This window comes from Triturus cristatus, chromosome 6 (genome assembly GCF_964204655.1).
Source record: "Triturus cristatus chromosome 6, aTriCri1.1, whole genome shotgun sequence".
NCBI lineage: Eukaryota > Metazoa > Chordata > Amphibia > Caudata > Salamandridae > Triturus > Triturus cristatus.
In genome coordinates this window covers 1,859,274,085-1,859,301,743 of record NC_140589.1, presented here as the reverse complement: position 1 = coordinate 1,859,301,743, position 27,659 = coordinate 1,859,274,085, and the positions used below count along the sequence as shown (strand labels likewise).

The 27,659-nt window shown below is 43.7% G+C and overlaps 1 protein-coding gene across 1 annotated transcript in view; it reads left to right on the top strand.

Annotated features, from left to right (window-relative positions):
- LOC146822213 (uncharacterized) overlaps positions 1-24,082 on the top strand; it is a 36,633-nt gene extending 12,551 nt beyond the window's left edge. The window contains exons 3-5 of the mRNA XM_085613364.1: positions 8,488-8,646; positions 11,070-11,225; positions 23,249-24,082. Of these exons, the coding sequence (XP_085469490.1) occupies positions 8,488-8,646; positions 11,070-11,225; positions 23,249-23,256 (323 nt within the window). The 3' untranslated portion in view covers positions 23,257-24,082. The remainder of the gene's footprint in view (positions 1-8,487; positions 8,647-11,069; positions 11,226-23,248) is intronic.
- The last annotated feature ends 3,577 nt before the right edge of the window (positions 24,083-27,659 follow it).

Sequence of the window (27,659 nt, the reverse complement as noted above, 5' to 3'; positions counted from 1 at the left end):
CACCCTCCCATGCAGTTTGATGGCTGTAAGAGATGAGTATTTGCCCAAATACCGATCTCCTGTGTTAGGACTGCTAATTGTGGGGATTGGGCACCTGCTAGGCGAATTATGTAAGTGATCATCAATTTGTTGTGTGTTAGAACACAAATTGGATGTTTATCTGAAAGAGGCGCACAATCTCATAGGGTTTGAAGCAATGCTCGCCTAGCCTTCTAGTTGCAACAATTGGTCTTTTGTACATGATTCCACAAAACCTGACTGAAGCTTCCCACAGCGTTGTTGCCTATGATAATACAACTTGCATCTCTTAGGATCAATGGGGGGTGACAGAACATCTAGGAGAGAAAATAGATTGTGTTGGTTTGACCACCACTGAAGCTCTTGTCTATCTGTGGTGTTACTGGAATCATGCCTTTCTAATCCTCCTTGCTGGATGACTAGACGTTGAACCAACGGCTGAATGTACAGACCGGCCCATGGAACTACTATCAAACTGACTGAAATCTCAATGTATCCATAAGAAATCTTGAGTTGAAGCTTCAATTTTTTTGAGCAGATTGTTTTTGTCTTTTAGACAGAAAAAGAAACACCAGACCAAGGTTTGTGCAGAATTTTGCTCTAATGTATTGTAACTGCTGAGTCAGATCCAGGTGGGTCTTCTGCAGGTTGGGAAGAAAAAGGCTTTAGTGAAAAGTGGTGCATACTTCTTGAGCATTGTCGCATCAATTTGAAAAAGAAGAGTAGCAAATTAGCCAGTGAGTTAGGCGTAGATTTTTGTATGGATATACTTGCACAGCTTTAAAGAGTAGAATACTCGCCAATGGTACTAGAACATTGGTGAACATCCTTGGTGCAGGCGTTATGCTGAGTGGAAGAACTTGAAACTAAATATATTCCCTCAGGACTTAAAAACATAGGCACGCTTAGAGTTTGGGGGAATTGCCACATGTGGCTATACATCCAAAAGGTCCAGTGATGTTAGAAAATGTATTATAGATTGGAGAGTATACGAAATATAGACTAGAGTGCCTAGAAAGGCAGTGATTTTTTTATATCTAGCACAAGTCAATAATCCGGAGGAAGTTACTGCACATGTAGTGGTTCTTGGAACTAAATTCGTGAAAAACAACTTATAATCTGCAGCGCACAGTTGTCTAGAACTATGGATACTGCAAACTTCAAACAACGAAAAACCTCAAGAGCCTCAGTTGCTTATGTGTTTGCTTTCATAGCAACATTTGTAGTGGAGCACAGCCACCTGTAGCTTCCAATCCACAGAAATGGATGGCGATGAATCCTCTACAGTAATAGTAGGAAGAAAGCTAGCTCACACAACTTCTTTCCAATCTCGAGCCAGAACATTATGTGCAGTGGAATTAATTCTAGATCTTTTCTTCTGTAACACTGAAAAAACTTCTTTTTCATCCTGGATTTGGAAAGGATAAGTGTTTGTGCAAATTGTATAGTTCCTCTATTAAAATTAATTCTCTGGGAAAAAAGTGTCCTCATGCTCCACCTCCCCTCCTGAAGGATTACCTTTAGCTTCCATAGGAATAGGAAACTAGTGTAGTAACTATTTTGACTTTTAGGGCTTCTGTTGCAAGGCTTAAGTTCATGATGTAAGTACTGGGCGAGGAAGACTAGGACTTGGAGTAATCAAGTTTACCAGTAAGAAACTGCGGCATTCTATTTACTACCATGACATTCCTTACCTGTGCAGCATATGTCTTTGTTTGTTTGCTAAGCACAGGTAAAGAAACCTTTGGACTCATGCTTGTTGCCCTTCCTGAGTTTATGCTGATGACAATATTGAGAGCAGCCAGGGGCATATGCAACTCTATTTCACTGAAAACCGAGCAGTGCTTAGAAGCAAATGTGTCTTTCTGTGCACAGACCAGTGATTTAATGTGTTCAGTGTTTCAAGAATATGGAGCCTCACAAATGTTTCAGAAACAGGCATCATGTGTCATCATGAGCTATCCCTTGAGTTCAGGTTTTGGATTTGGCTGAAAACAATGAGAGAAGGAGGTTCCTTCCTTATCTGTATTTTTGAAGATAACAACAGCAATGAAATGTGCACAACCTCATTTCATTGCTGTTGTTATCATGGAGGTGATTGACCTAATGGACATCGAAGAAATTGCAGGAGGGCTGGTGGGCAGAGACACTTCACAGGCCGTTAGGATGCATGCTACTGGAGTTCCTTAATGAACAAACCTAAAAATAACATTGAGTTTGAGGCTTGTGGGAAAGATACATATGTGTGGGGATTTGATGTCAATGGAGGGGAGGTGAATAGTGGTGAAGTTTGGTGGGTAAGCCTACACAGGTGTAAGTTGGGTTAGAATGCAAACATGCATGGGCTTACATGATTATATGCACAGGATAATACATTAGAGTTTCATAAATATAAAAGGACATGGCACAGGGAGAGGTCAATCGTCTTTATTTTTTGTGATTTTCTCTATTTGTTATTTCAAAATGTACAGCCAGCACATTTCGACTCCTGTTGGCCGGAGGCCTATGGCTTTTTGGAGGCTGAACACAATACATAATGAGATATTTGTTAGAATTATTTACACATCAGTATAAAATCAGCTTTTTGTAAAAATATTTGAACTAACTTGTATGTGAATACACACTGTGATTTATACTCAGTGAAGCATAGCAAACATTGAATATTCATGTAGGAGGTGAGAGGAAAGACAAGGCGATTGTGACTGGGTGAATAATGAAAACATGAAATTGCTTTCAATCCAGGTTATTATGACTTTGAGAAAAGCCTTTCACACAAAGAGAGGACGTGGGCAAAATAGAAGTCACCATAAGAAACAATGGCCCAGGAGTCATAGGTGGCTGTGATTATGACTTATGTGCTTGGTTCTAAATAGAAGATCAATAAATGAGGACATCATAAGCAGGAGGATTTGAAATGGTGAATTAGAAAACTGCAAGTGCTGGCAAAATATATAGTTAAACAGATAATGTATCATTCCAAATGTTTGGTGGCATTTGTGGTGGGTACGAAGTCATGGTGTTTCTTAAGGAGTGGATCACAGTAACAGCTATCAATATGTGGCTTTATAGGTAATGATATCCCAGACCCTGCAGTGTGGAATGTGCAATGGTAAGGTAGGATGGTTATCTAGCTCCCTTGAGTGAGTTAGCGCATGTGAATGCCCTGTCTACTAGAGGTTTAGGAGTTAGGACTAAGGATCCAACAGACAGGGGAGCAGATTCACAACTTGTGGTTTGTAAATGTGAGGCGGTAATGGTATTAATTTAGAACGCACTTGTGCGTAGTGGGGCCCGAAGGAGAATGTAGAAAAATAGGAGTTGTTAAATAAAAAAAGCCCTAAAAGGAAAAAAGTGGAAGGAGAATCAATCAATAAGTATAAACTAAACAACAATTGTGGTTGTTATGCTCACTTAAGGGTGCAAAGAGCATACCTGCTGTTCCTGCGGTCACGTCCAATATGCAGGATTAAAGTTGTAAAGGTCATAAATGCAGTCTGGAATTGCGGGACTACAGTGATGTATTCCATGTTTAGGACGTCAAGTCATTTTATGAGTTTGAGGTGCTATGTTAGAATTCTATGTTAGCACCAGAGGCTCCGGTTATGCTTTTTTTAATACTCCATTTCTAATATGTCTATCAGCCAATCAGGGGATCTAAACTCCTCTTTCTTTGCTGCTGCAGCCAACAGGGTTTCTTTTTTACAATTTTTTTGCCTGTTAATGCACTCTTGGAAGTGTTATTTTATTGATGTGGTACTGCTGAATGCTGCATTCTCCACATCCTGTTTTTTCCCAGTGCACCACCTTTCTTGCTCCTCCCCCTTCAGAGGGCCAATTCTTGTACCTGCTTACGCATGTGCTAGCCTTGTCTCCTCCTCTTTGCCGCATCCTTTCAGTTTAGGGGCCCACACAGTGAGATCAGAGCTCCTTTTCCTCATGTTGTCGGCTCTGTGCTTTAGACGATCCTGTGCCCGCAGCAGTGTGCTCTCCCGCAGCGTAATCGCACGAGCACCTCATGGGTGATTGGCTTGTGAGATTGACTGGTGTAAACTGTTGGTGGGTCTGTCTTTCCTCTCCCATCCTTCCCCCCCTTTCACATTGTTCGATCCCTGAATGGATTTTTCTGGTTTTCACTTGCCTGTTCCGACTTTACATCCCTGATATTGAGCTGAGGTCACGGTCCTAATTTTTGGAGCCACAGTTGATATGATGAGGTGCTGACCTCTAGACAATCCACAGTATTGGGATACCTGCTACCCTCTTGATTGTACTTGGTACACCTTTTTCCCTCCCCTTATAATTTTGGCACTCATTGTTATACTCAACTATGGATATGTCAGGCTCCAGAACTTCGGTGTGGCTTATATGGCGGAGAATTTCAGATTGAGAGAAGTTCTGGCTGAAGCTTTGGATTAATTGGTTCAGCATTCTATGAACGAAGCTCTGGTTATTGCCCTGCAACCCTTCACTTGTCAACTGTGCATGACTGTGGAGTGTGTCCATATCTTGCTCCTGCCTATCCCTCTGCATCTCTTTGAGCCCTCTCCAGGCCACTCCCTGTAGCCCATGCCCCAGACCCAGGGCACTGAGCTTCCTCACACTGACACTCTTGCCCATCTCTCACAATCCTCTTTGATGAACCGCATTTACAGCACCCCCCGTCCCAGATCCCTCCTCTACTCCCTCTTTTAGTCCTCTTGCCCAAGACAGCAACACTCAGCCTGATCCTTCCACTCCCCAGGATGACAGCTCAGTCACAGCCAAGAAGAGCTGCCCTGATCCCTCGCAGGACTGACCTTAAGTTTGCCCAGGAGGACATTGTTCACCCCCGATTTAGTGATTGGACTTCGCGTCATGACGTTGTGGCATACCTACATACACACCTATGCAAGGGGTTTGACAAGAACTTTCGTCGTAGGCTCAGGTCAGAGTGACACCCGACTGAGCTTAGATGACAAGATCTCCAATACCCCAGAGGTGGATAACAATAGGAATACCTTCCTGAAAAATATATCTCTAAATACAGGCATTATTAGCGCTAAAGAAAGGCATTAATAGGGCCAGGTGGTATTATCAGGATCACTTGGCAGATTTTAATGGCCCGATAGCTTAGATCCTTGAGATGGTGGTAGACACTGTAGAATTGGGGAGTCCTGTTGATCCAGAGGTCATGGGGGGTGGGCCCAACGTGCCATCTGCCAATTGAAGAATGTTAACTGAGCATTTTTTGGAGTGCAGGAAGTCAATTCTGCTGTGTATTGACCCAAAGCTTTCTGAATAGGCTTCTGCAGAGGAGTACCCTGTGGCGAATTGTCTCCTTTTCTGGGATCCCTTTATCAGGGATCTGGGCAAATCTGTCAATATGTTTACAGCCTTGTACAAGGCCAATTCTCCCTCAAGAAGATCTTCCACTCAAACCTTTTTGTCAGGGTCGTCCTCCTGGCAGGATTATATCAGAGAAAATATCTTCTATTCTTCAGCAGAGGCAGGTACTACAAATTTAACTCCTGTGATGAAGCGCAATAAAGGAGCACAACTTTCAATTACCTGATATCCCCTTTCAATGTCTCTTTGGTGGATCGGATTTGTGATTTTTCTCATAACTGGACTCCAATTACTCAGGACTCTTGGGTCCTTCAGATGGTTCCTGTTTATCATAAGGAGTTTTTTGGGACCCTCTCTCAGCGGGTCCCTCCTCGACCTGTGTTTTTCCCTTCCAGACCAAGCTTTTATCGATGAGATTGGGAATCTTTTTTCCAAAGGTGCCATTACCCCCACATATACACATCCGAGGGGGTTTTGCAATACTGTCTTTTTGGTTCCCAAGTGGGGAGATAGTCACAGGTTAGTTCTCAACCTTAGAGATCTAATCAGATGGGTTTGTTTCTGCCACTTAAAAATGGAGGGCATCAATTTACTCAGCCATCTTCTCAGGCTGGATTGACCAGCTTGATCTAAAGGATGTCTATCTCTTGGTTCCAATCTTCCCTCCCTACCATCGGTATCTCCAGCTCCAATGGCGAAACTCCTCGTTTAAGAACTAAGCTCTTCCTTTCAGTCTGACGATCTTCTTCTCATGGCTCAGGAGCCAGACGTTCTCCTGTCCCATTTGAACATGGCTGTTTCACTTCTTCAGCAGTTGGGAATCCTTTTGAATATAGCGAAGTCTAGGTTGACTCCTGCACTGACTATAGTGTTCCTGGGGTTCCAGAAGATTCAGTGATGGACCATTTATTGTTGCCTCCTCACAAGATTAGGGAGGTCAAGAAGGAGCTGAGGTCCTTTATTTCCAAGGAGTTAGTATCTCTGAGATAGGTGGCTCGGTTTGTGGAGTTACATGCCTCCTCCAATCAGACCATTTTTCTGGGTCCCCTTCATTATCAGTCTCTCCAATGGCTCAAAATTTACTTCCTCTGGAATGGCCTGTCCTATTCAGACTTGGGGCCTGATTTAGATTTTGGCAGATGGGTTACTCCATCACAACAGTGATGCTTATCACATCCGGCGAAATATAAATCCCCTAATTTCCTACAAGATTTATATTTCAGAAAATAGAATTTACATCAGCGTTGTGATAGAGTAACCCATCCGCTGAAATCTAAATTTGTTCATCTGTCCCAGCACAAAGAAAGTGGAGAATGGAATGATAGTTGATTGAAATGGAGGCCTGGAACGGCCAGGCGATTTTCAGGTCTTAGCCAGACATAGTCATCGAGTCCAATGGGAGAAGTTGGGATCTGGTTTGGAGAGTGGCTAATTGGTCCTTTGACTCTACTTTCACACATTTCTATTATTAACCAATTGTAAATGTTGCGTCTGTGATGGTGGATCAGCTTTAAACAGGTATAACTGGAGCCTCTGGTCCTGACATAGAATAAAGAATTTTCAAGCATTTGCTCCAAGAATTTTCAATTCTATTAAGGACAAGGAGGCGAGGATTATCCCACCCATTGATCAATTGTGTTATAATGCTATAAGTATGTGAAGCTGTTCCCACCCTATGTAAGTAGTTGTTTGTTTTTGTGAAGATTACTCCTTTCTTTTTCTTGACAGGTTCAGACCAGATGCAGAGTTGAGCATTTTTGGAGCAAAAGGTTTAAGGTCTGGTTCCTGTTGGCAATGTTTTGTCGATGGTCAAGGTTTTGTGCAATGGCAGCTTCCTCTCTAGCGTTGGTTTGTTATGGAGGACTGTTGGAGCTTTTGCTGGTTGCAATCATTGGGCCTGTTCAGAGTACTTTGAGCTGTTTAGACTAGTTCTGCAAAGAAAGTGGAGAAGTCCTTGTAGGTTGTCCATGGTATAGGGTTTGGTGGATCCTGATAGGCTCATGGACTTATTGGAAATATAGTTTTTGTGTCTACTGTGTTTTGATTGGCTGCTGAAAGTTTTGAAGTAAAAATATAGAAGCAAAACCCTTACCTCCATGGCCTTAATTGAACTGAAAATTATTAACACGACTGCTTACAACGTTTTCTTACTCGTTTAATCAGAATTGGATGTGATATTAGTCATCAATAAAGTATGTTTAAAAAATAAAAATAAAACAGAGCCTTAATAATGAAGAAGAACAATTGTTCTCATTACAGTGGCCAGATTGGTCATGTCAGGGAAAGTATTTAATTTATGGATTTATTTCAGTAAAAGTAATTCCTGTGTAAGGAGCTGAGCGGGAAAACGTTTTAAGTTCATATTGTATGCGATGAACTGCTAATAGTATTTAGAGCAAGAGTTCTGTAGACGAAGGGCATGGATATTGGGTGAAATAGCGTAATATTTGATGACATGCACATCTGGACCATGATTCTCTTGTCAGCAAGAAAAGCATGCAGGGATCTACAGCGATCCCTGAAAAAGACTGAATAAAGGGCTGATCCCCTGTGGAGCAAGATATGCCAGATTATTGCTACTTTAATGAGGGATCAGGGATTATGAGCCTGATTTAGAGTTTGACGGAAGGGTTACTCTGTCAAGACGGTGACAGATATCATGTACGCTGATATATAAATCCCATAAAATAAAATGGGATTTATATTGTGACGGAGTAACTCCTGCGCCAAACTCTAAATATACTGACAAAGAGAAGCAGAGAGATGAAATAGGTGCATGTAGGAGAGAGATTAAAAAAACACAGGAAAGTACAGAGAAAAGCAAGATACAGAGGGAAAAGGCAGAGTGAAAGTGAGGTAGTCCAAACAGTAGAATAGAGAAGCACAGACGTTAGAAACACTGAGAGGCGAGGAAAGACACACAAAGCAGAATGAAAAGAGTAGAGTAGAAAGCAAGAAAGAAAATGGAGTGAGAACGTAAGCAAATAGAAGAGATGCTAGAGAACCAGGGTAGAAAAGGTAGAGGGAACAGAGCAAAAGGGACATAGCAGATAGAGAGTTCTGGGTATAGTATTTGTTTTATCGGTATTTGTTCAGGACATACAGTAATATACAATTTCCCTCCCTTTTTTCCTCTCCTTACAGTTCATGATGGTTTTTGCCCCTATCCTGGGAAGGATTTTGGTCTATGCTTTTTGCAGACCGAAAAAGTACAAGTCACATGCAACGATGACTCCAATTGTGCTGCTGACGAGAAATGTTGTTATGAAATGTGCGACAGGAAATGTGTGAAGTCTCTGCCAGGTGCGTGACTGGATCCTTCTCCATTCATTTATTTATTTATTTGCGTGTTACCAACTTTTTGCTAACCACTTCCTAAATCTTAAATTAAAAGTTCAGCAAATACAGATGCAGTATGTGAACCTACATGTGAACCAACATGTGAACATATATGTGAGCCCACATATTAGCCTACATATAGCAAATAGCATATTGTCTTAGAGCAGGAAATTCTAAGACAATATGTGAGGATGATGTAACACAGAGTAGGTTGGGATGAGGTTGACGTGGCTTGAAGTGGGTAAGGAAATGTGTGGGATTAGTGGGGGTCAAGGTGACGTTGATTAAAGTGGGTTAGTAGGAAGTAGAGTGAATGCGGGCGATGTGGGATTAGAGTGTGTGAGAACAAGGAGGAATCAGAGTAGGATGAGGTTAGGTTGATGTATAATTTGGATGGAATAGATTGAGGTATTATGAGGTTGATATAGGGGATGGGTGAGGGTAGGTGGGGTAAGGCTGACATGGGTTGGAGTAGCCTGGCATTAGTATGGACTGGAATTGAGTGAGGCTGAATGTGGATGGGATGAGAGTAGGTGGAGTAGAGTAGCTTGAACTGTCAGTGGGATGCAGCAGGATGGTCTGACTATGGTGGCAGCAGCTGGAGCCCTACCTGAGTCACTCTAGCACGTATTCAAGCTTGTTCAGGTCTCATACTAGCTGCAGTCTCTCAAGCCCTTGATGATATCAATTATTCAAAGTAAGCCACAGTGGTGACTGCCAGATATCCATCAAGGGATTAATCAGAAAAATAACTTCCCAAATGGCACTGAGCAACTTAGCTCAGCAGTCACTTTGGCAGACTGATCTTCCTGAGGGTATTCTTAGATCCTTTCTTTCTCTCCATCCTTCTTCCAACATTTTGTCAGTTTCCTTATGCCCTCCTGCTGTCTTTTGTCAACTTCATTTATGTTCTTCAAGCTTTACAACCTTCTTTCTGTTCTTTCTATATTCCTTCACCCTTCCATGTCTCCATCATTTTCCATCCATCATCCTCCATCCTCTTCATCCATTTAGCTTCCCATTTTTCTTTCTGTCCTGTCATCTATTTTTTCATTTCTCCATCCATCCACCCTTCCTTGAACCATCTCGCCATCTATACTTTATCCACCCTTCTCTAAAAAGTCTGTCTTTCATTGATCCATCCATTTCTGCTCCAATGTATCCATCTCCTATTCATCATCCCTCTATCCTTCTCTAAATCCTCCACCCTTCACTCTAATTATCTCTGCAGCAATACATTCATCTCCCCAATATCCTCCATCCATCTTTTTCTAAATCCATCCATCTATCTTTATCCATTAATGCATCCATCTCCCAGTATCTTGATTTTGGGGGGATGACAGTCTGTCCCAGTGTGTGTCTCCATGTCATCTGCAGGAACAGACAGCATGTGCTCAATGCTGTCCATGCCCAGGAGATGTGACTGTCCCACAGTAGGTGGGTGTATTCTTGTCCTTGCATCTGTGCCTCAGACCTCATTGTCTGGATTGATCCTGCCCTTCTGTGGTGCTGCTTCAGAAGAGGGGATCACTGGCGCCTTCATGGCACCTGGGGCAGCTGTGTGAAAGGACTGGTCCGCACTCATCCAAGAGTGGTGCTTGCAAGTGTCTCTGAGTGTTTGGAGGGCAGTGTTCATCAGCCTTATTCGTTAGTTGGATTTCATTTATTTTGATTGTATTGTCATTGTTTGTATGCTCCTCCATGTTTTCCTTTGTAACTAGCATTTCCTAGTAATTTACTTCTTTTTGCAGGGTGTGTTTAACTTGCAAATTGCAGGTTTTCTCTCAAGTCATGACACTTTGTCACTGATGTGCTTTTAGTTGGGAATGCTCAAATGGGGTTACATTCTACCTCATTTGTAAATGTTTGCCCTGCTTCATGGGGTATTAGTATGTTGTCCTGGATTAGAACCATATTTCATTCAGGCAAAGAAAGGCAGAGAGGTGAAATGGTTGTGGAGAGGTGAGATACAGAGCTGATAGGCAGAGGGAATGGATGTACAGAGAAAAGCAAGAAGGAATGCAGAGGGAAAAGCATGACAGAGAATAGAGGAAGAGTAAAGGGGAAAAACGGCTGTAGGAAAAGAGGTAGCGCGAGTAGTGGTACCGAGACCCATGGGAAAAAAGAGACAGAGGGGTGGCAAAAAGACAGTGACGAGAGAAGAGGGAAAGAATGAAAAGAAAGGGAGAGGGTAGGCAAATGGAAGAGATGGAGAGAAGAGGCAAAGAGGAGCGAGCCAGTGAGGAAAGAGGCAGAGGGAAAAGAGGCCGAGAAGGGGAGGGAAGAGAGCCAGTGAAGCTAGTGAGTTCTGAGTCTGGCATTGGTTTTACTTGGTTTTGCACGAGGCACACAATGCTCACGTTTTATCCTCTTCCTCTTTCCTCTAGATACAGACCATGCTGGAGTCTGCCCATTCCCTATTATTCCATTTGTATGCTTTCCAGAGCTCCAACAAGACATGTGTGGCAGTGACTCAAACTGCACTGCAGACGAGAAATGTTGCAATACAATGTGTACTATGATATGTAGGAAGTCTCTGCCCGGTAAGTTACCTTCTTCATTTATTTATATCATTCTGCTTGTGTGTGATGTTTTGTAAATCACTTCTTCCACCTTAAATCAACAGAAAAAACTGCTGAAATCTATGAACCTATAATGTGAACCGATGTGTAAGCCTACATGTAGCAAAGAGCATATTGTCTAGGAACAGGAAGTGAAAAGAAAAGTGAGGCTGAAGTAGGTGATGGTGATGTGGATTAGGGAGAGTGATGTGGGATTAGAGTACAGTGGCGTGGGACTTGAGTGGGTGAAGGTGAGGAGGGTTTAGAGTGGGTGAGGTGGGATTAGAGTGGGTGAAGCTGATGTGGGATTAAAGAGGGTGACACAAGATTGGAGTAGGGTGATATTGGATTAAAGTAGGGTGACATGGATCTAGAGTGGGTGAGGCTGATGTGGGATTTGAAAAGAGGAGGGTGTGGTTGATTTGGGATTAGAGAGGGTGACACAAGATTAGAGTAGGGTAACATAGGATTAAAGCAGCGTGACATGGATCTAGAGTGGGTGAGGCAGATGTGGGATTTGAAAAGAATGAGGTGGAAGTAGAGTGGGTGTGGTTGATTTGGGATTAGAGAGGGTGACGCAAGATTGGAGTAGGGTGATATTGGATTAAAGTAGGGTGACATGGATCTAGAGTGGGTGAGGCTGATGTGGGATTTGAAAAGAGGTGGGTGTGGTTGATTTGGGATTAGAGAGGTAGACGCAAGATTAGAGAAGGGTAACATTGGATTAAAGCAGGGTGATATGGGGTTAGAGTGGGTGAGGCATGGGAGGGATCAGAGTAGGTTGAAGTTAGGTTGGCGTGGGATGAGTCTTGAGTTGGGCAGCATGGAATGTATGAGGCGACCATGAGATGGTCTGAAGGTAATTGGTGTGATGAGGCTGCCATGGAGTAGCCTGACGTGACTATGACGTGGAAGCAATGGAATATGGCGACGTGAGGCTATAACGATATAGGGTGAGGATAGGTGGGGTGAGACTGGCGTGGGGCTGAAGTACCCTGGGGATGAGACTGACCTGGGGTGGCACAGGATGCAGTGAGCCTGACATGGGATGGGGTGAGCTGCCAGGGTGGGGTGCAGCAGGATGCAGCAGTGGAAGTGGACTTGAATGATTGCATCACGCATTTGGGCTTCCCAGACTATCTGCAGGCCCTCAAGACCTCAACGACACTGTTGACTCAGGAGAAGATCAGAGAGAAGGTCCAGATGCCCATCAAGGGAATAACCAGAAAAATACCACAGACCCCACTTTCAGCCACATCGCAAATGGCTCTGAGCAAGTGAGCCAGGCTGTCATTCAGCGGACTGCTCTCCCTGAGGGAAGTTTCAGACTCCTTCCTTCTTTCCTTCCTTCCTTCCCTACAAACCAACAGAACCTATTCAGGCGGGAGACTCGCGATATTTTAAAGCAAAATTGTTTTTTTTGCTGTCTCCTGCATAAAAATGACTCTGCTTCAATATAAGTAAATTTTAAGAATAACCAATTTGTATTTTCAAAATATTCCATCTTCCTATTCTACAAAGTTTGTATGGTCTTTTGTTATTATTTCTTTCCTTCCATCCCACTGTCCTTTTCCATCCCTCTATCCTTTCTCCCTTCTTTCCATCCTTCTCTATGACTTTTCTATCCATCATCCCTGTTAGAAATGGCCCTCTCTGCAGGGTTACCCCAAACATTTCACCTCCTCACTGCCCCACTCTTTCCTGAATTAATTGTTGTTGCCCTTAGGACTCTCTGTACTTTCCCACTGCTAACCAGTGCTTAGGTGCTTGTGCTCTCTCCCAAAAACATGGTTTTCACTGGTATATACCTAATTGTACTGATTCGTTTTTAGGATGCAAGGATGGGATTTTACGCCATTTTAATAATTCGTTTTTAGGGAGAAGAGTACTGAAAATTGATACTAAGGATTTTGTAGGCTCTGGGTTGTGTAGAGAATAATGGTTGTATGGAGATTTTAGATTTCAGGCATTGGTAGAGAATAGAGCTAGTAAGTAGTTTTTAGGGCTCAGTGGTAGGTAGAGGATAATGGTAGCAAGGAGGCAAAATTAGTTAGGAATGAGTATTGTTTGGGTCCAGGGGGTGTCAGTGGGGGAATATTTTTTAAGATTGATAAATGGGTGTAAAAATTGTGGTATCGATATTTGTGTACCATGTGGTTTGTGGACTCACTCAGTAGATTTGGGAAGGGCGCAGGCTTTAGAGACTTGTGCTGGGATGATGTGTGTAGGGTTGAGGGAAGCAACAGGATGATGCAATGTATTTAAGTTTAAGGATTTATATGAGTCTGTGAGACGACAGGGGCTAACATATAACATCTGTGGCTTGCACCCTGCCTTGAGTATAAAGTGACCATTTAAATAAACAATGTTTACAGCTCCACTTATCTAGAACAGCGACTCTATTCTGCAAATAAAAGCTCAGGAATTCTTCTGTGCCAGAATATCAAATGCAGCTGTGGAGTAGGGGAAGAATTACAGGGATGGATGGAATTAGGGAAGGGTGACGAGAAGGTGGATATCGAGATACTTGTATGAATGCAGACATGGATGGAGGATTTAGAACAGGATTGAGGTAGGATGGATGGGGAAATTGATGAATAGATGCAGAGATGTATTGATCAATGAAGTTTGAATAGACGTAGAGAGGGCTGGACAGAGGATGGGTGAGTTCAAGTTTGGATGAATGACTAAAAAGAAGGATACATAGATAAAATGAGAGAGAGAAAGAAGTGAAGTTAGATGAAAGAAAGGATGAAGAGAATGAAGGAAGATGGATTGAAAGGAGAATGGAAACACAGTCAGAGGGATTTTTAGAAATTGGGTTTGGCAGATATATGGACCCTGTCAAAGCAGAAACCACAATTTTAGGTAGGGTAAGTTACGAATGCACACTAGGTTGACCTGTGCTCGGATGCTGGTAGCTTGATACAGAGCAGTAAGGCTTAACTTAAGAGGTAAGGTTTAAAGTATTTGTGCAATGCTTCAAACAGTAAAACATTAAAAATATACCACACCTAGGTTCACACATCCACTAAGGAGAAAGTGAGTTATACATTTTCAGAGAATAAACTGTAGAAAAGCACTTAGAAGCAAGAAGCAGCAATCAGGAATATATGATTGTGTCGGACTGTGACAACGTCAAGAGTTCACACTGACTGCGCTGGACCGTGGGCAGGATACAGGGATGCAGTTAGGCCTGTCTATCAAAAGTACCTTGTGTCGATGTCAAGGACGTTGAGAAGTGCTGCCGAGACAATGCATTGGTTCCAATACTGCAACAGAAGATCAGCTGTTTTTCTCCACGCAAAGTTGTTAATTCATCAGTTCTGAGAGCGATGCCCTGGGCCTAATGTGATCCGTTGGGTCTGCTCCTACAGCAGAGTATGCATCAATTCTGTGGGTAATGCTCTGGTTCAGAAGGCAATGGTTTGGGGCCACTCCATGAGGCGACGAGGAAGCACTGGTTCCGGTCCACACAGAGGCAAAGGTGCATCGGTTTTGATCCCTGCAAAAGCAAAGATGCACTGATGAGGATACATGGGTTAACTGAAGAAGCACCTTTGCCCTCAATTCCAAGGGTCCAGTACTGAGGTGGTACCACTTGGCAAGGAAAATTCACAGATGGTAGAGTCCAGGTGACAATGCAGGTAGATTGGAAGTCTTTTATGTCCCTGGGACTTCATAATACAGGAGACTAGTCAGCTGGCCCTGGGTCCTGGGATAGAGAGATGCAGGTCCAGTCTTTCTCACTCCCAGGCAAGAGGCAGCAGGTCAGCACAGCAAACCAGGAGTCCAGCAGAATAGCAGTCCACCAGAGTGGCAGTCCTTGTAGCAGCATAGTAGTCCTTCTTCCAGGCAGAGTATCCATAGGGTCCAGAAGGGTAATAAAGTGGTGGTGTCAGAGATGCAATGCCTATACCCAGTTGTTCCTTTGAAGTGGGTCTTTGAAGTACACCAAGGTCCTCCCTTCCTTCCTTGGTTCCAGACTCACTACACAGGAGTATGCAGCCATTTGTGTGCAGACAGGACACAGTCTATTCAGGTGTGAGGCTGTGCCATGATCCTCCCTCCTATCCTGCCCAGGATGGCCCATCAGGAGGTGGATGACCCTTCAAGTCACACCCAAGCTCCATTTGTGTGTGGCTGTCTAGAAGAAATGCACAAAGCCCAGCTGTCACCCATCCCAGACTTCTATTCAGAGACTAGCAAAATGCATAAAATGGCTAAATTAAGAAAATGTCAACTTTCTAAAAGTGGCATTTTTAGAACTGCAATATAATATGTGACTTCACCATACGTTGGCATTTTAAATTTTGCGTCCAGAGACACCAAATTCGAAGAACTAACCTCTTCCAGATTATGAATCACAAAGATGAAATAAGGTAATCCCAATGTCATCCAATGGGAGTAATAGGTCTTGTTGAAGTGAAAAACGACTTTAGGCGTTTTTCACCAACAGGACATGTAAAACTTAAAAGTACATGCCCTGCCTTCTAAATACATTGCCCCCCGGCCTCTGGGCTGTCCAGGGCCTATCTTTGGAGTGAAAAATGTTTAAAAAGGGCAGGTTTGGGCCCAGCAAGAGGCTTATTTTGGCACGTCAAAATGGCAGTGTAAACTTCACAGATGGGCTTTGCAGTTGCAGTCCTGGGCCATGGTTAGAGGGTGACTTAAGTGGGTGGTACAATGAGTGCTGCAGGCCCCCTAGTAGTATTTCATTTGCGGGCCCTGGGCACATCTAGTTCCCTTTATTAGGGACTTATAGGTATATTTAATTTGGCAATTAAGGATGAGCCATTATTACCATGTTTTAAGGAGTGAGCACAAGCACAAGCACTGGTTACTAGTGGTAAAGTGTACACAGTCCTAAAGCCGGCAAAAACAAGATCAGAAACATAGAGGAGGTAGGCAAAAAGTTGGGGAGAAGACCACCCTAAGGATGTCCGGTCTAACAGCGCTCAATTTTGCACCTCATATAGATTGATTTCTCACTCATGTTTAACACTGAGTCTTATTAATTTTGTCTATGCTGCTCGCAAATTGGGTGCAGAGAATAAGGGTCTATGTAAAAACCTCTCCTGTTTGTCAGGCTTGTTTCCTTTTTGCTTTAAGCCATCTCTAAAATGTTGAAGGAGACATCAGTGCACTAATCATCTTGTCAGAATACCGTCTAATCTAGGGACAGAGTCTGCTGAGCCTTCACAGTAACCTCTCTATTCAGCACCTTGTTCATCCAGAAATGGGGAATGACACAATTCTCCTGCCTAATTAATTAAAATCTCTTAATAAAAATTCCTGTACTCTCGTGTGGTGTGTGGTCTAAAACCTTCACTAACAGGCACTCTGGGTGCTTACCTCAATGCTCAGTTTCAGCATATATCAATAGCTTTACTTGCAAAAACCTTGTCTTGAAGCTCCAAGACCCATGGAGGAGATGCAAATCAGCATGCCGTCATGTAACTGTTGCATATTTTACATTTCAACCTTTATTTTTGTTGCTTCTTGCTGGGTATATGAAAGTGATCACTTGATTTACAGAGCAACCTGCAAGAGATCTAAAAACAATATTGCAGCACTTTATCCCCATAGTGTGTGACAATTAGTGACCAATTAAAATGTGCCTAATGTCACACAGCTCAACTAGGATCCAAGCTCTACACCTGCGTGAGTTTTCTTCTATAGTCTCCTTTTTGTTCTGCATCCAACAGACCTAATTCTCTTCTTCACTAGTCCCCTCTTAACATTCTGATGTTACAGCAAGATCAATCCCATGCCCACAACAGCACCAGCCCTCCTGCAATTCAGGAAGAAGCTGAAACATCACCTCTTCTTTTAGATTGACTTCCCACCCTACCACTATTTATTTTATTTTTTGGATTTATAAAGCGCGTAGCTACCCGGGGGCATCCCAGCGCTGATGCTTAGCCTGCTAGATCCGGGAGGGGACCGAAAGGGGAGTAGGCAAATGTCGAGATACAGAAAGTGTTTTAAGGAAATAACCAAGTTTTCAAACGCTTACGGAAGGACAGCAGGTTCATTTCCGTTCGGATGGAAAGGGGAAGTGCATTCCATAGCTTAGGGGCGTTAAATGCGAAGAGATGGCCTCCTGAGCGTGCTCTTCTTATTCTAGGGGTGCTGGCCAGGGAAAGGGTATTTGATCTCAGCTGTCTAATGGATTGATGGGGAGTGATGAGAGGTCTCAATATGGGTGGGTCTCTGCCGTAGAAGATTTTATGCGTGATGCAGAGGGTTCTGAAGGCAATTTGTTCCTGAATTGGAAGCCAGTGAAGTAATTTGAGGGCAGGTTTTGCGGAGCACCTGCATTCTGGACTTGCTGCAATTTATTGATAACCGAGGTTGGGGCGCCCAAGTAGAGGGCATTTCCAAAGTCCAGTCTTGAGATAATCAGGCCTTGAATTAAAAGCTTTCTGGACTGGGGAGGGATCAGGGAGAAAATCTTCCTCGCTGTCCGCATAAGGCCGAAGCAGGTGCCAGCGGTATACCTTGCTTGGGCTTTGAAATTGAGATCTGGGTCCAACCAAATGCCCAGGCTCTTGATTTCCTTTTTTGGAGTGGGGGGAATCCCCATGCAAGGCGGCCATGAGAGAGAAATGGGGAGTTTGCGTGGATCCCCGAGTAATAGTATCTCAGATTTCTCTCCGTTAAGTTTAAGGCGAGAATCACACATCCATTTGGAGATGCTCTGAAGGCAAGAGGCCAGGTTCTCCATACAGTGGGCTGACTGGTTTAAAGAGACGACTAGTTGAGTGTCGTCGGCGTACATGACTACCTTTATTCCAAAAGGTGACACGATATCTTCAAGAGGGGACATGTACACGTTAAAGAGTGTGGGGCTCAGGGAAGAGCCCTGAGGAACCCCACACTGGAGGGGGAGCGCTCCAGAGTGTACGTGTCCATCGGCTACCTCGAAGGTCCTGTGTTCCAAAAAGGATTTAAGCCAGTCCAGAGCGGAGCCGATGACTCCTGCCCTGGAGAGCCGGTGGACAAGGATGTTATGGTCCACAGTATCGAAGGCAGCACTTAGGTCTAGGAGGATCACTGCCACTGATCCTCCTGTGTCCAAGATGGTTCTCGCTTCTTCGATCACGGCTAGAAGGGCGGTGTCAGTGCCCTGACCTGGTCTGAACCCTGTCTGGGAGTGCCGGAGGAGGTTGTTGGACTCTAGGAAAGACGAAAGTTGCTGGTTCACAACTTTTTCAGCCACTTTACTGATGCCTGGGAGGAGAGAAATTGGCCTAAAGTTCACCAGATCAGAAGTGTCGAGATGAGGTTTCTTCAAAAGGGCGCGAACTATGGCTCTTTTCCAATTTGAAGGGACGATACCTTGGGTAAGGGAGGCATTGATGAGTTTGGTGAGAAGGGGGTATACAATGGGGGCAACCAATTTTAGTTTATTTATGGGAGCTGGATCTGTAGGAGCTCCACTCTTTATTGAGAATAAGGTGGTAAGTAGTGTATCTGTGGATACTGACAAAAAGGAGCCGAGGCGAGGGGCGTCAGGACAAGTGGGAAAGTGTAGCGAGTCCGGTGGGGTGAACTGGGAGGGAAGTGTTTTTAAAATATTAGTGATCTTGGAGGAAAAGAACTCGGCTAATTGATTACATCTGGAGCCTGAGAGATCAATGGTGGGCAGAGGATCTGGGGCTTTCATCAAGGAGCGGATGATCCGGTAAGTTTCTTTGGAGGAGTTGGCTGCAACTCGTATTTTACCTTCATAGTAGGAGGCCTGGGTGTTTTTTAGTACTCTCCTTTGCTCTTTGTTTCCCAGTCTTTTCTCCAGAGGCGCTCACGTTTTTTACAGCTCTTTCTTAATTCACGCAGCTCAGGTGTAAACCAAGGAGATTTAAAAGTTTCCTTTTTACCAGGGAGTAATTTTTTTGGGTTGAGCTGCGTTGAGGGAGTTAACGATCCAGGAGCGAAATTGGTGGTCTGCCACAGTTGGGTCTGGGTCAAGGAGAGGAGTGGTGGATAATAGTGTGCTGCTCCAGACTTCTATATCCAGTTTTGACCTGGGGCGGGAATGAGCCTGGGGAGGGGAACTGGTTGGGGATTCCATGGAGATCAAGTACTTGAAGGGAACCAAGTGGTGATCTGATCAGGGAATAGGAAGGGGCTCAGAAGCAATCAGTTCGGGGATGTTTGTAAAGATGGGGTCCAGGAGATGGCCCTTAGTATGAGTAGGGTATTGGTTTTTCAGATTAAAATTCCGGGAGATTAAGTCTTCCTTGAGGTCTGCCGCTAATTTGTCTACCGAGTCATCAAAGTGGATGTTAAGATCTCCTAGAACCGTGAAGTTGGAAGAAAGGCAGGCTAGGGACATAATAGTTTCCACTAGAGAATAGGCGAACTGACCTTGTGGTCCTGGCGGCCGATATACAAGGATGCCTGAAAGTGTTTTAAGCGGGGAAAGGTGAATAGAAAAGTGGATATTTTCACAATCCTGGATAGGGCTGTCTCTAAAATGACAAGATATATGTGTTTTAAAAATGATGGCGACACCACCCCCTATCCGGGATGGTCTATCATGGTGTTTGATTAGATACCCCGGTGGCAGTGCTTGGACTATATCAGGGTCCGAGGCAGTGTTAATCCAGGTCTCTGTAAGGAACAGAACCTCAAGGTCTGTCTCTAACAGAAGTAAATTAATTTCTGCGCAGTGTTTGGGGAGGGATCTACAATTAAGTAGGGCCATCTTAGCCCAGAGTTTTTTTGGGGGGATGGGGGGTTTCAAGCTAAATGAACAGTGGTGGCAGCTTGTGTGTCGGTCGGTTGGGGAGAGCGAGTGGAGGCATGGGACCAAAGTGGGCCTCCTAAGTTGGAGAAGACTCTTTTGTGAGTAGCTAATTGGTGCAAGAATAGAGGATACCAGAGTCCCAGACCCGTGGCCCGGTCTGGTGCGGACGGGCTCAGACGGGCTTACCTTAGGCGCGCAGTCGACGCGCCCGCTGCGCTCGTCCGCTGCGCTTCCTGAGGGGTGTGGCCATTTATACTGTTGATTCGCGGGAGGGGCGAGCACTAGACTGCTGACCCACTCCTCCTCCAATATGGCGAACCCCACCCAACAGCAGCCCCAACTCGACTGCGTCAGTAAGAGGGAGGTGACAGCGCTTGGGGACCCGTGCGGCAAGACAAGGATGCTGCAAGGATCGTAGCAGCAGGTAGGATTTGAGCAGTACAAAATATTAAAATGACGGTGGTCAAAATGACAAAGCTTCCCCGGCTTCCGCCTCAGGGATACAATGCGGGCAAGTAAGAGCGCAGGTCAAACAGCGCGGCTTTTGTACTGTTGATTGGCGGGAGGGGCGAGCACTAGACTGCCGACCCACTCCTCCTCCAATATGGCGACCCCCACCCAACAGCAGCCCCAACTCGACTGCATCGGTAAGAGGGAGGTGACAGCGCTTGGGGACCCGTGCGGCAAGACAAGGATGCGGCAAGGATCGTAGCAGCAGGTAGGATTTGAGCAGTACAAAATATTAAAATGACGGTGGTTAAAATTACAAAGCTTCCCTGGGCTTCCGCCTCAGGGATACAATGCGGGCACCACTAGTTCTATGTCCTTCCTGCCTCTTGTACCCCCAAGAGAACCCCTGAAATATTGGATTCAGTGTAACTGATACATTTGCACTGCCGCTTCCTATGGTCACACCGCATTCACTGCAACATTACATTAAATTGATAACAAGTATATTATATATTTTTACAATAATAAGCATCAATTGATAATGCATTGTGCATTTACTTCTAAGGCCTGGTTTGCCTGAGGGTTAATGTTGAATATTATGGGCACAGTGTTTATGTAGAAAACTACACAAATATGCTAACCCTGTTCCCTCTCAGTTGAATGTTTAATTTAACCATGGCCTCTAGGTTGGAATTCAGATGTTGCCAGATGATGAGATCTGTTGCATGGTGGGTTTTGGGTGGGCACAGTATGGAGGACAGGGACCCAGAGAGTCATTGAGGATGGCAGCGTGCATGGTCCAGTCCATAGGCATTGGCAGTTGGTTGCTGAGGGAGATGTCATGGAGAAGCAGATAAGGCTCAATCGGTTGCTCGCGCTGCTGTTCGTGTTCTGTTGCATTTAGTGCTATATTCTTAGCGTAACATGCAGTGTCAAGTTAGATGCAAAGATGCATTTTCTACTAATAAACTAGCGCTAAATGTTAAGAGTAAGTTGGAGTAAAATTGTGCCCCAGGTGCACAGTTAGTAGGTGTGAGTGGGTGGACGCACTGCTGTTCATATTCTGGTGCATTTAGCACTACTTTGTGACGAGCAATGCATTGTCCATTACTTTTGGGCTCAAGGGGGGCATTTCTTCATTAAGAAAATAGCATTACATGCATAATTACTCTTCTTGAGTAATTCCACATATTCTTGCAGAATGTTTTGTTAATTCTACATGGTCATGCTACACAGAATTACGGGAGGTACACCTACCCCTCAGTAGTCATTGCCCACTATGAGTGGAGGTACTCTTTGACTGTGTCCCATTTCCAGATTAATGTAGTGCTCTATGGGAGAGAAGGAGTCAATCTAAAAATGCAAACCCAACTAAGCGGGCAAGATTTTATCGTAAACAATCCAAAGGGGCATGTCACCCGTAGCAAATAAAAAATACGCTTAAACCAGTTGGTAGGAAATGTCCTGCAGGCAGCTGCACAACAAACACTTTTAAGGGGTGTCAAACGAGTCGACTTCTGGGTAGAATTGCTTGGCTTTGTATGTAGAGACAGTAGATGGCATGTGGATTTTGTATTAGGTGCAGTCTGTATCTTGAAGCTGGGGAAGATATTCAGGTTAGAAGCTTATGGATTTGGTGCTGTCGATCAACTACGATCTCTGTTAGGATCAGCTAGAGAAGGGAAAAATACCACTTTGACTTGGAACACCATCTACCCCATTAGACTTCCTTGTGCCATCCTAGACAAGTCCCCCTGGGCTTATTTATTGGGAATTGGCATAGGGCAGCACCACAAGTCTTCTTGCTGCGCTGCTCTAACCAATGTGAAAGGATAGGGATCCACCATATTTAAGCAATACGTTGTATTCCTGTCCTTTCTCCCTGCGCTGGTGCTGTTTTGGATGCCTAGTGCCAATGTAGGCACCCTTGCACCAAGGTGCAAGAGTGCCTCCGTTGCATTCTGAATTGTGTTTGTGCTGCAGGAAGGGGCACCTTTCTGCGAAAAAACAGTCCTGAGCGGCATTTTTCTTTTTCCATGATGCATGGTGCAGAATGCAGCACACATGTAAAGAGGAAAAACTAGGTGAAATAAAAATATTTCTCCTTGTTTGCCTCACCCCTGGAGGCTTAAAGTTTTGACTCTTTTGCCCAGGATAAAGTGATTAAGTAAATCTGGAAATGTGTCAAAACCCATGGGAGTTACGTGCGAAAACCCACTGTAACACCCATGGAATCCCTCGCTGGTGCAGAATAAGGCTACGCAGCAATTTGCGCTGCTGTGCCTTACTTCATGTCTATGAGAGCATTCAGTGCCAAGGAAAGTGGCTTTGCATGGCCTCATAAATATGTTTGAGAGGTTTGAGCCCTCGGAGGGACATAACAATTGATGCTCCAGCAGTGCAAGCCTCTCATAAATATCCCCCTTATGTATGAGTCACATTATCTCTCAGAACTGGGAGAGCTTAGAAGCAGGTCACTCTCCCATATCTAGCACTATAGAGGCAATCCGTTTAGTTCTTGCAAGTTACAAAAAAATTGTAATCCATATTTTTATCCTAATCATGTCGATATTGCAAGAGTTTATGTGGCTTGTGACAAATATTAAAAGAAAGTATCAGAAAAAAAGTTTTGAAGAATGTTCTCAAGTGCTTTAATACATTTGGCTTCTAGTATTCTGTTTATTCTAACTTATTACAAGCCTATGTGTCAGGAAAGTTTTACAGTGAGATTTTATGGGTGTGTTGCTATGCACATTGCTAGATTTTCAACTCTTTCACTCTTCTTTTTTGTTTCCTGTAGCCCCATAATCTGCATCCAGCCACAACTGAAGTTCACGGTGCACTCATTGGTCCAGAAGGGTTGTGGTCCATCGTGTCCTTCTCTGCCGCAACAGGAAATGCACCATCCACAGAAAGAAGTCATGGCCTCCTTGGGATTTTGAGGGTGGACTTTGCTTTGAGTATCACACTGCTTCATAGGATAGAATTATGGAAGGATAATGTCTTAGGGATTTGTTTATTCATATGCTTGAGCAGGGGAGTGCAGAGTGAGGATGTGAGCAACATAGCATGGGTATTCCTGGCTTGGCCTTGTGATTTGCTGGGACAGTACCTATTAGTATGACATGATGTTCTTTTACCCATATGCTTCTGTCTTCCCTATGCTGTGTGCATGCATGCATGTATTTATGATGTATACGCACATATACACTTGTTATTACGCCAGTGGCTCACATTCTTCTTCAAATACTCTAGGACGACTATTACAATCGTAATTCGCCCATTCCTACAGTAATATTTGAATATGCATGTGTTTAGTATCTTAATATAGCAAACATTGTAATCATTTTAAAGATGTTTTTCTTATTTTCAGGGAGACCAGCTGAAGTGGTAGACAAGTTTAGAACACAAACACAGGCTGCCACTCTATTGTGTTTTTGTCAAACGACAGTGCATGATAGGTTAGGTCTAATGTTAATAGCATGAGTAACATATATTACTAGCAATCACCCATTCCATTGTCAATCTTCTCTAATAGTATTACTTCATGTCAATGATATGGCTTTGTGTGTGCACATCCTCTCAAATAAAAGGTGAATAAAGCAATGCATCGCAAATAAAGCTCTTACAATGGATACAACTTGTATTGTCTTAAATTTTCCGAAACTACTGCAGTTTAAAACACATTTAATACATCATCTATCAGTTAGGTAACAAGCACTGGCAAACCCAATAGGTCTCACTTGTAACTGAAAGCGTGTCTATAGTCACTGGTAAGTGTAGGCTCTTAATAGCTCATCGGACATGCAATTTGTTACTCATCCTTGGCCCTGGTCATCCAGTCATTAACCATAGGGTCATTTTTTCATTCACCCATTCATCCATGCAGAACAAAATGCATACAGCAACTCAATAAGTATATGCAAAATACATTTAAAAAGAAGACAAATGGGAAATTATTGGTGTTTAAACATGGTGATCCTATCATTGCAATCAAAATAGGTTAAAAACTGAACTTAGCAGTGAGTGTCCATCTTGCAATGGTATTGTGCTTAGTATATAATTGTTTTATTTAAAGTTCCATCATGGCCACTACATCTGGAAACAACATGTCGGCCATGGGTGGAGTGGATTAGAATACAAAAGAGAATGAATCACTCGTCCTGTTTATAGCCAGGGCCTAGGGATCTTACCTTCTTTAAAAAAAAACCTTATTCATGTGAAAGTCGTAGCTGTGGCATATCTTGGTTTTCCGCAAGGATCATTTCGTGAGAAGCATCATGATCGGGTCTTTGACATGTTTCAGCCCTTGGGTGCCCAGACGGGTCGCTGGGCTTTCTTCAGGAGCAAGTGGTTGCACATTTACTGTTTCGTAACATGCATAGGTAAGTAATCCACTCACCCTTCTTCTTACTTGTGCTTAATAGTACAATGACTTGTTATATGTGAGTTATACCTGTAACTAGAGAGGGAAAAAGACCATGAAAACAGTTAACAAGAGTTGCTCTCTCATCCTGTGACATGTGATGCTCAAAACGGTACGAAAGCATTTGCTGAAAAACGTTCACAACCTATGTGCCACTATGCTCCAAATGATCATGTGGGAATTGGAAGTATACACATCTTATGTTCTTAAGAAACAATGCAGTAAGTCATTTGCAAGAGGAATAGGTTAATGCCAATAAATTGTCCACGATAGCTAGAAATTACGCTTCGCAGTGAGGCAGTACGTTCTCGTACCTTCTTATTGGTGCTGTGTATTTGAGCACCTAACTAGTGCAGCTGTTATTATAGTACAGGTATTTCTAGAGTTAGCAGTTGTGGTGTTTTTATTCTGTAAGCCGCGCTTTTGGTACTGTCCGCTTACGGTATGGACAATTTCTTGAGTAGAAAATAATCAGTAATGTCTTATAATTGTAAAGAGGCGCTTTCGTTATTGTCCCCACTGTTCATCCCGTAAGTATGAGGCACTACGTTTAGACGAGGATTGTATATGAAACCAGGCTTTCTGAAAATCATAGGCGGCAGTGTTTATTGTGCTCGTAACTTCCAAACACTTTTGTCGTGTCTACGTGTGCTTAGATAGGTTTGTAAGCTTCCCGTCTGTATCCCTGCCAGAAATGACATTGGTGCAGGGAACGTGTAAGGCAGTCATTAGGTCTCGCCTAGCAGCAGCATGCGCTGCTTGGAAAAAGACCTTTAGCCATCGATGCAGCTTTTGCCCTAAAAACGTGCACGCATTCCATTGCCTTCAATGGCAACGCGTGCACGTCTGGCGATTTCCTTGCGGGAGCGAGCTTGACACCATATGTTTGTAATTACCTTACAAACACATGGTGCCCCTGGCTCGCTCCCGCAAGGGAAACGCTTCGTGTGCTCTTGCACTCCCCCCACCCCTCCCACTTGCAGCACGAGGAGCGCGCTTTTTAAGTGGTGCTATTGGTCTCAAAACGGAAACCAGAACAGAATCTGCTTAATCCTCTGGTAAGTGGCCTTCCATTGACAACATGACGTAGTTGCCTCGGACTGCTCTGCAGCACACACTCGCACATTACACATTTCAAGAATGAGTTTAGTCCCTCGTACAGTCAAAGAGGGAAGGGTAATTACACATACAGGAAGGGCTGACTTAAACATATTATAGGGGGATCAGCGGCGAACAGGGTTTAAGTCGCATAGAGCAGAGCATCTGCAGGATAGATGCCCGGATGTCGCTCTTGTATCGAATACTTGTATTCACAAAGGGACACGCTCATTATTGGGAATACAGAGAGGATGTACAGACAGTGCGGCCGGGAAACATTTCTCGTGAAATCCAAACATTCTCATAAACAATACTGGCTCCTAGGCACACTACATTTAGAAACAAACTAGAAATCTATTCCCACAAAGGTGTATCGATGTAGGCAAGGATATATATATATATATTTTTTTAATGTGCTAAGTTCCAGAAGTATACGTTGGACAGAAACGCATGCATGTTCCTGTGACTGTAGCAGAAAACCTTTATCCCCAAAAAGAGACACCTTCTCGTCCAACTGCTTACTTAACATTTCATAATTGAACCTATGAAACACCTATCTTACAAAAATATATTTTTTATTCACTTTACGCTAACATTGTATTTTTCTCTGTGAATGGGGTGACCAATTTTGAAAACCCAAAACGCGTACGTTTCGCAAAGATAGAAGTAGGACCATAGCTTTCCATGGACTTAGGACCAGATAATGACTTAACTGACAGTGCTCATCACCATGGAAACCAGTATTGTCATAGCCAATAGGTCTCGCCTTTGGGACCTTATAAATGTTTAGCCATGCAACAGTTAATGTTGTTGCAGTAAGGATATTGTGCTGCATAACTAAATACTTAAAGGTCCCAAAGGCGAGACCTATTGGCTATGCCAATGCTTGTTTTGTCAAGTTGTTAGCACGTGCGGTGCTTGGTAAAATGTCAATGCAGGCGACGGGAGCGTGCGGCTATACTCTCGACTTTAACTATTTAACAAAGTCGTTACCTTTGTTGTTTGGCAAGTCAGCTCTGCCGGGGGACGGGCGGTGAGAATCTCTCTATAAAGATTGAAAGATATGAAGAGAGGTTACTGCGGTGAAGCCGATATGCGGTGTGCGGTCTCCCCGTCGGCTTTGAACATACCTCTGGGACGTCTTCCCAGCGATTTATGCAGCCTCAGTCTGCCGTGCCGCGGTGACGGTACCGGCAGAGCCCCAGAGGAGTCTATTAATAGTGAAGAACCGGGAGGTGGCATAGCAGAGAGAATCTGCTTTTTAACAGACGTATTCTTTTCTTTTGGGTGTAAATTTTCTCCTCTTGTCAAAATACATTAATAACGCTTCAGTGATGTGGGACAGGATTAATGTGCCCTGATTTTTGTAGATTATATCCGATGTCTCTTAAATCGGATGGGTGTTTTTTGGTTGACATTGTGGAAAGACTTCCTAAATATTATCACGGTTCTTTTGTGTTTAAGAGAATTGCTTTTATTCGTGTGAGGCTTCACACTTCGGTTTAAACAGGGTTGAGAAGCTGTCTTGTGTTTGCAGCTCCTGTGTCTTGTATGGTACATTAGTTGCAGCGGGATCTCTTCACCCCATAGTAGTCGGCTACATCTCCTGATTCCAAATATTTTCTCAATCAGTGTGGAATTGCGTGCCAGGGTGTATTATCGTTCAACCCTACATCATAGGTTTTCA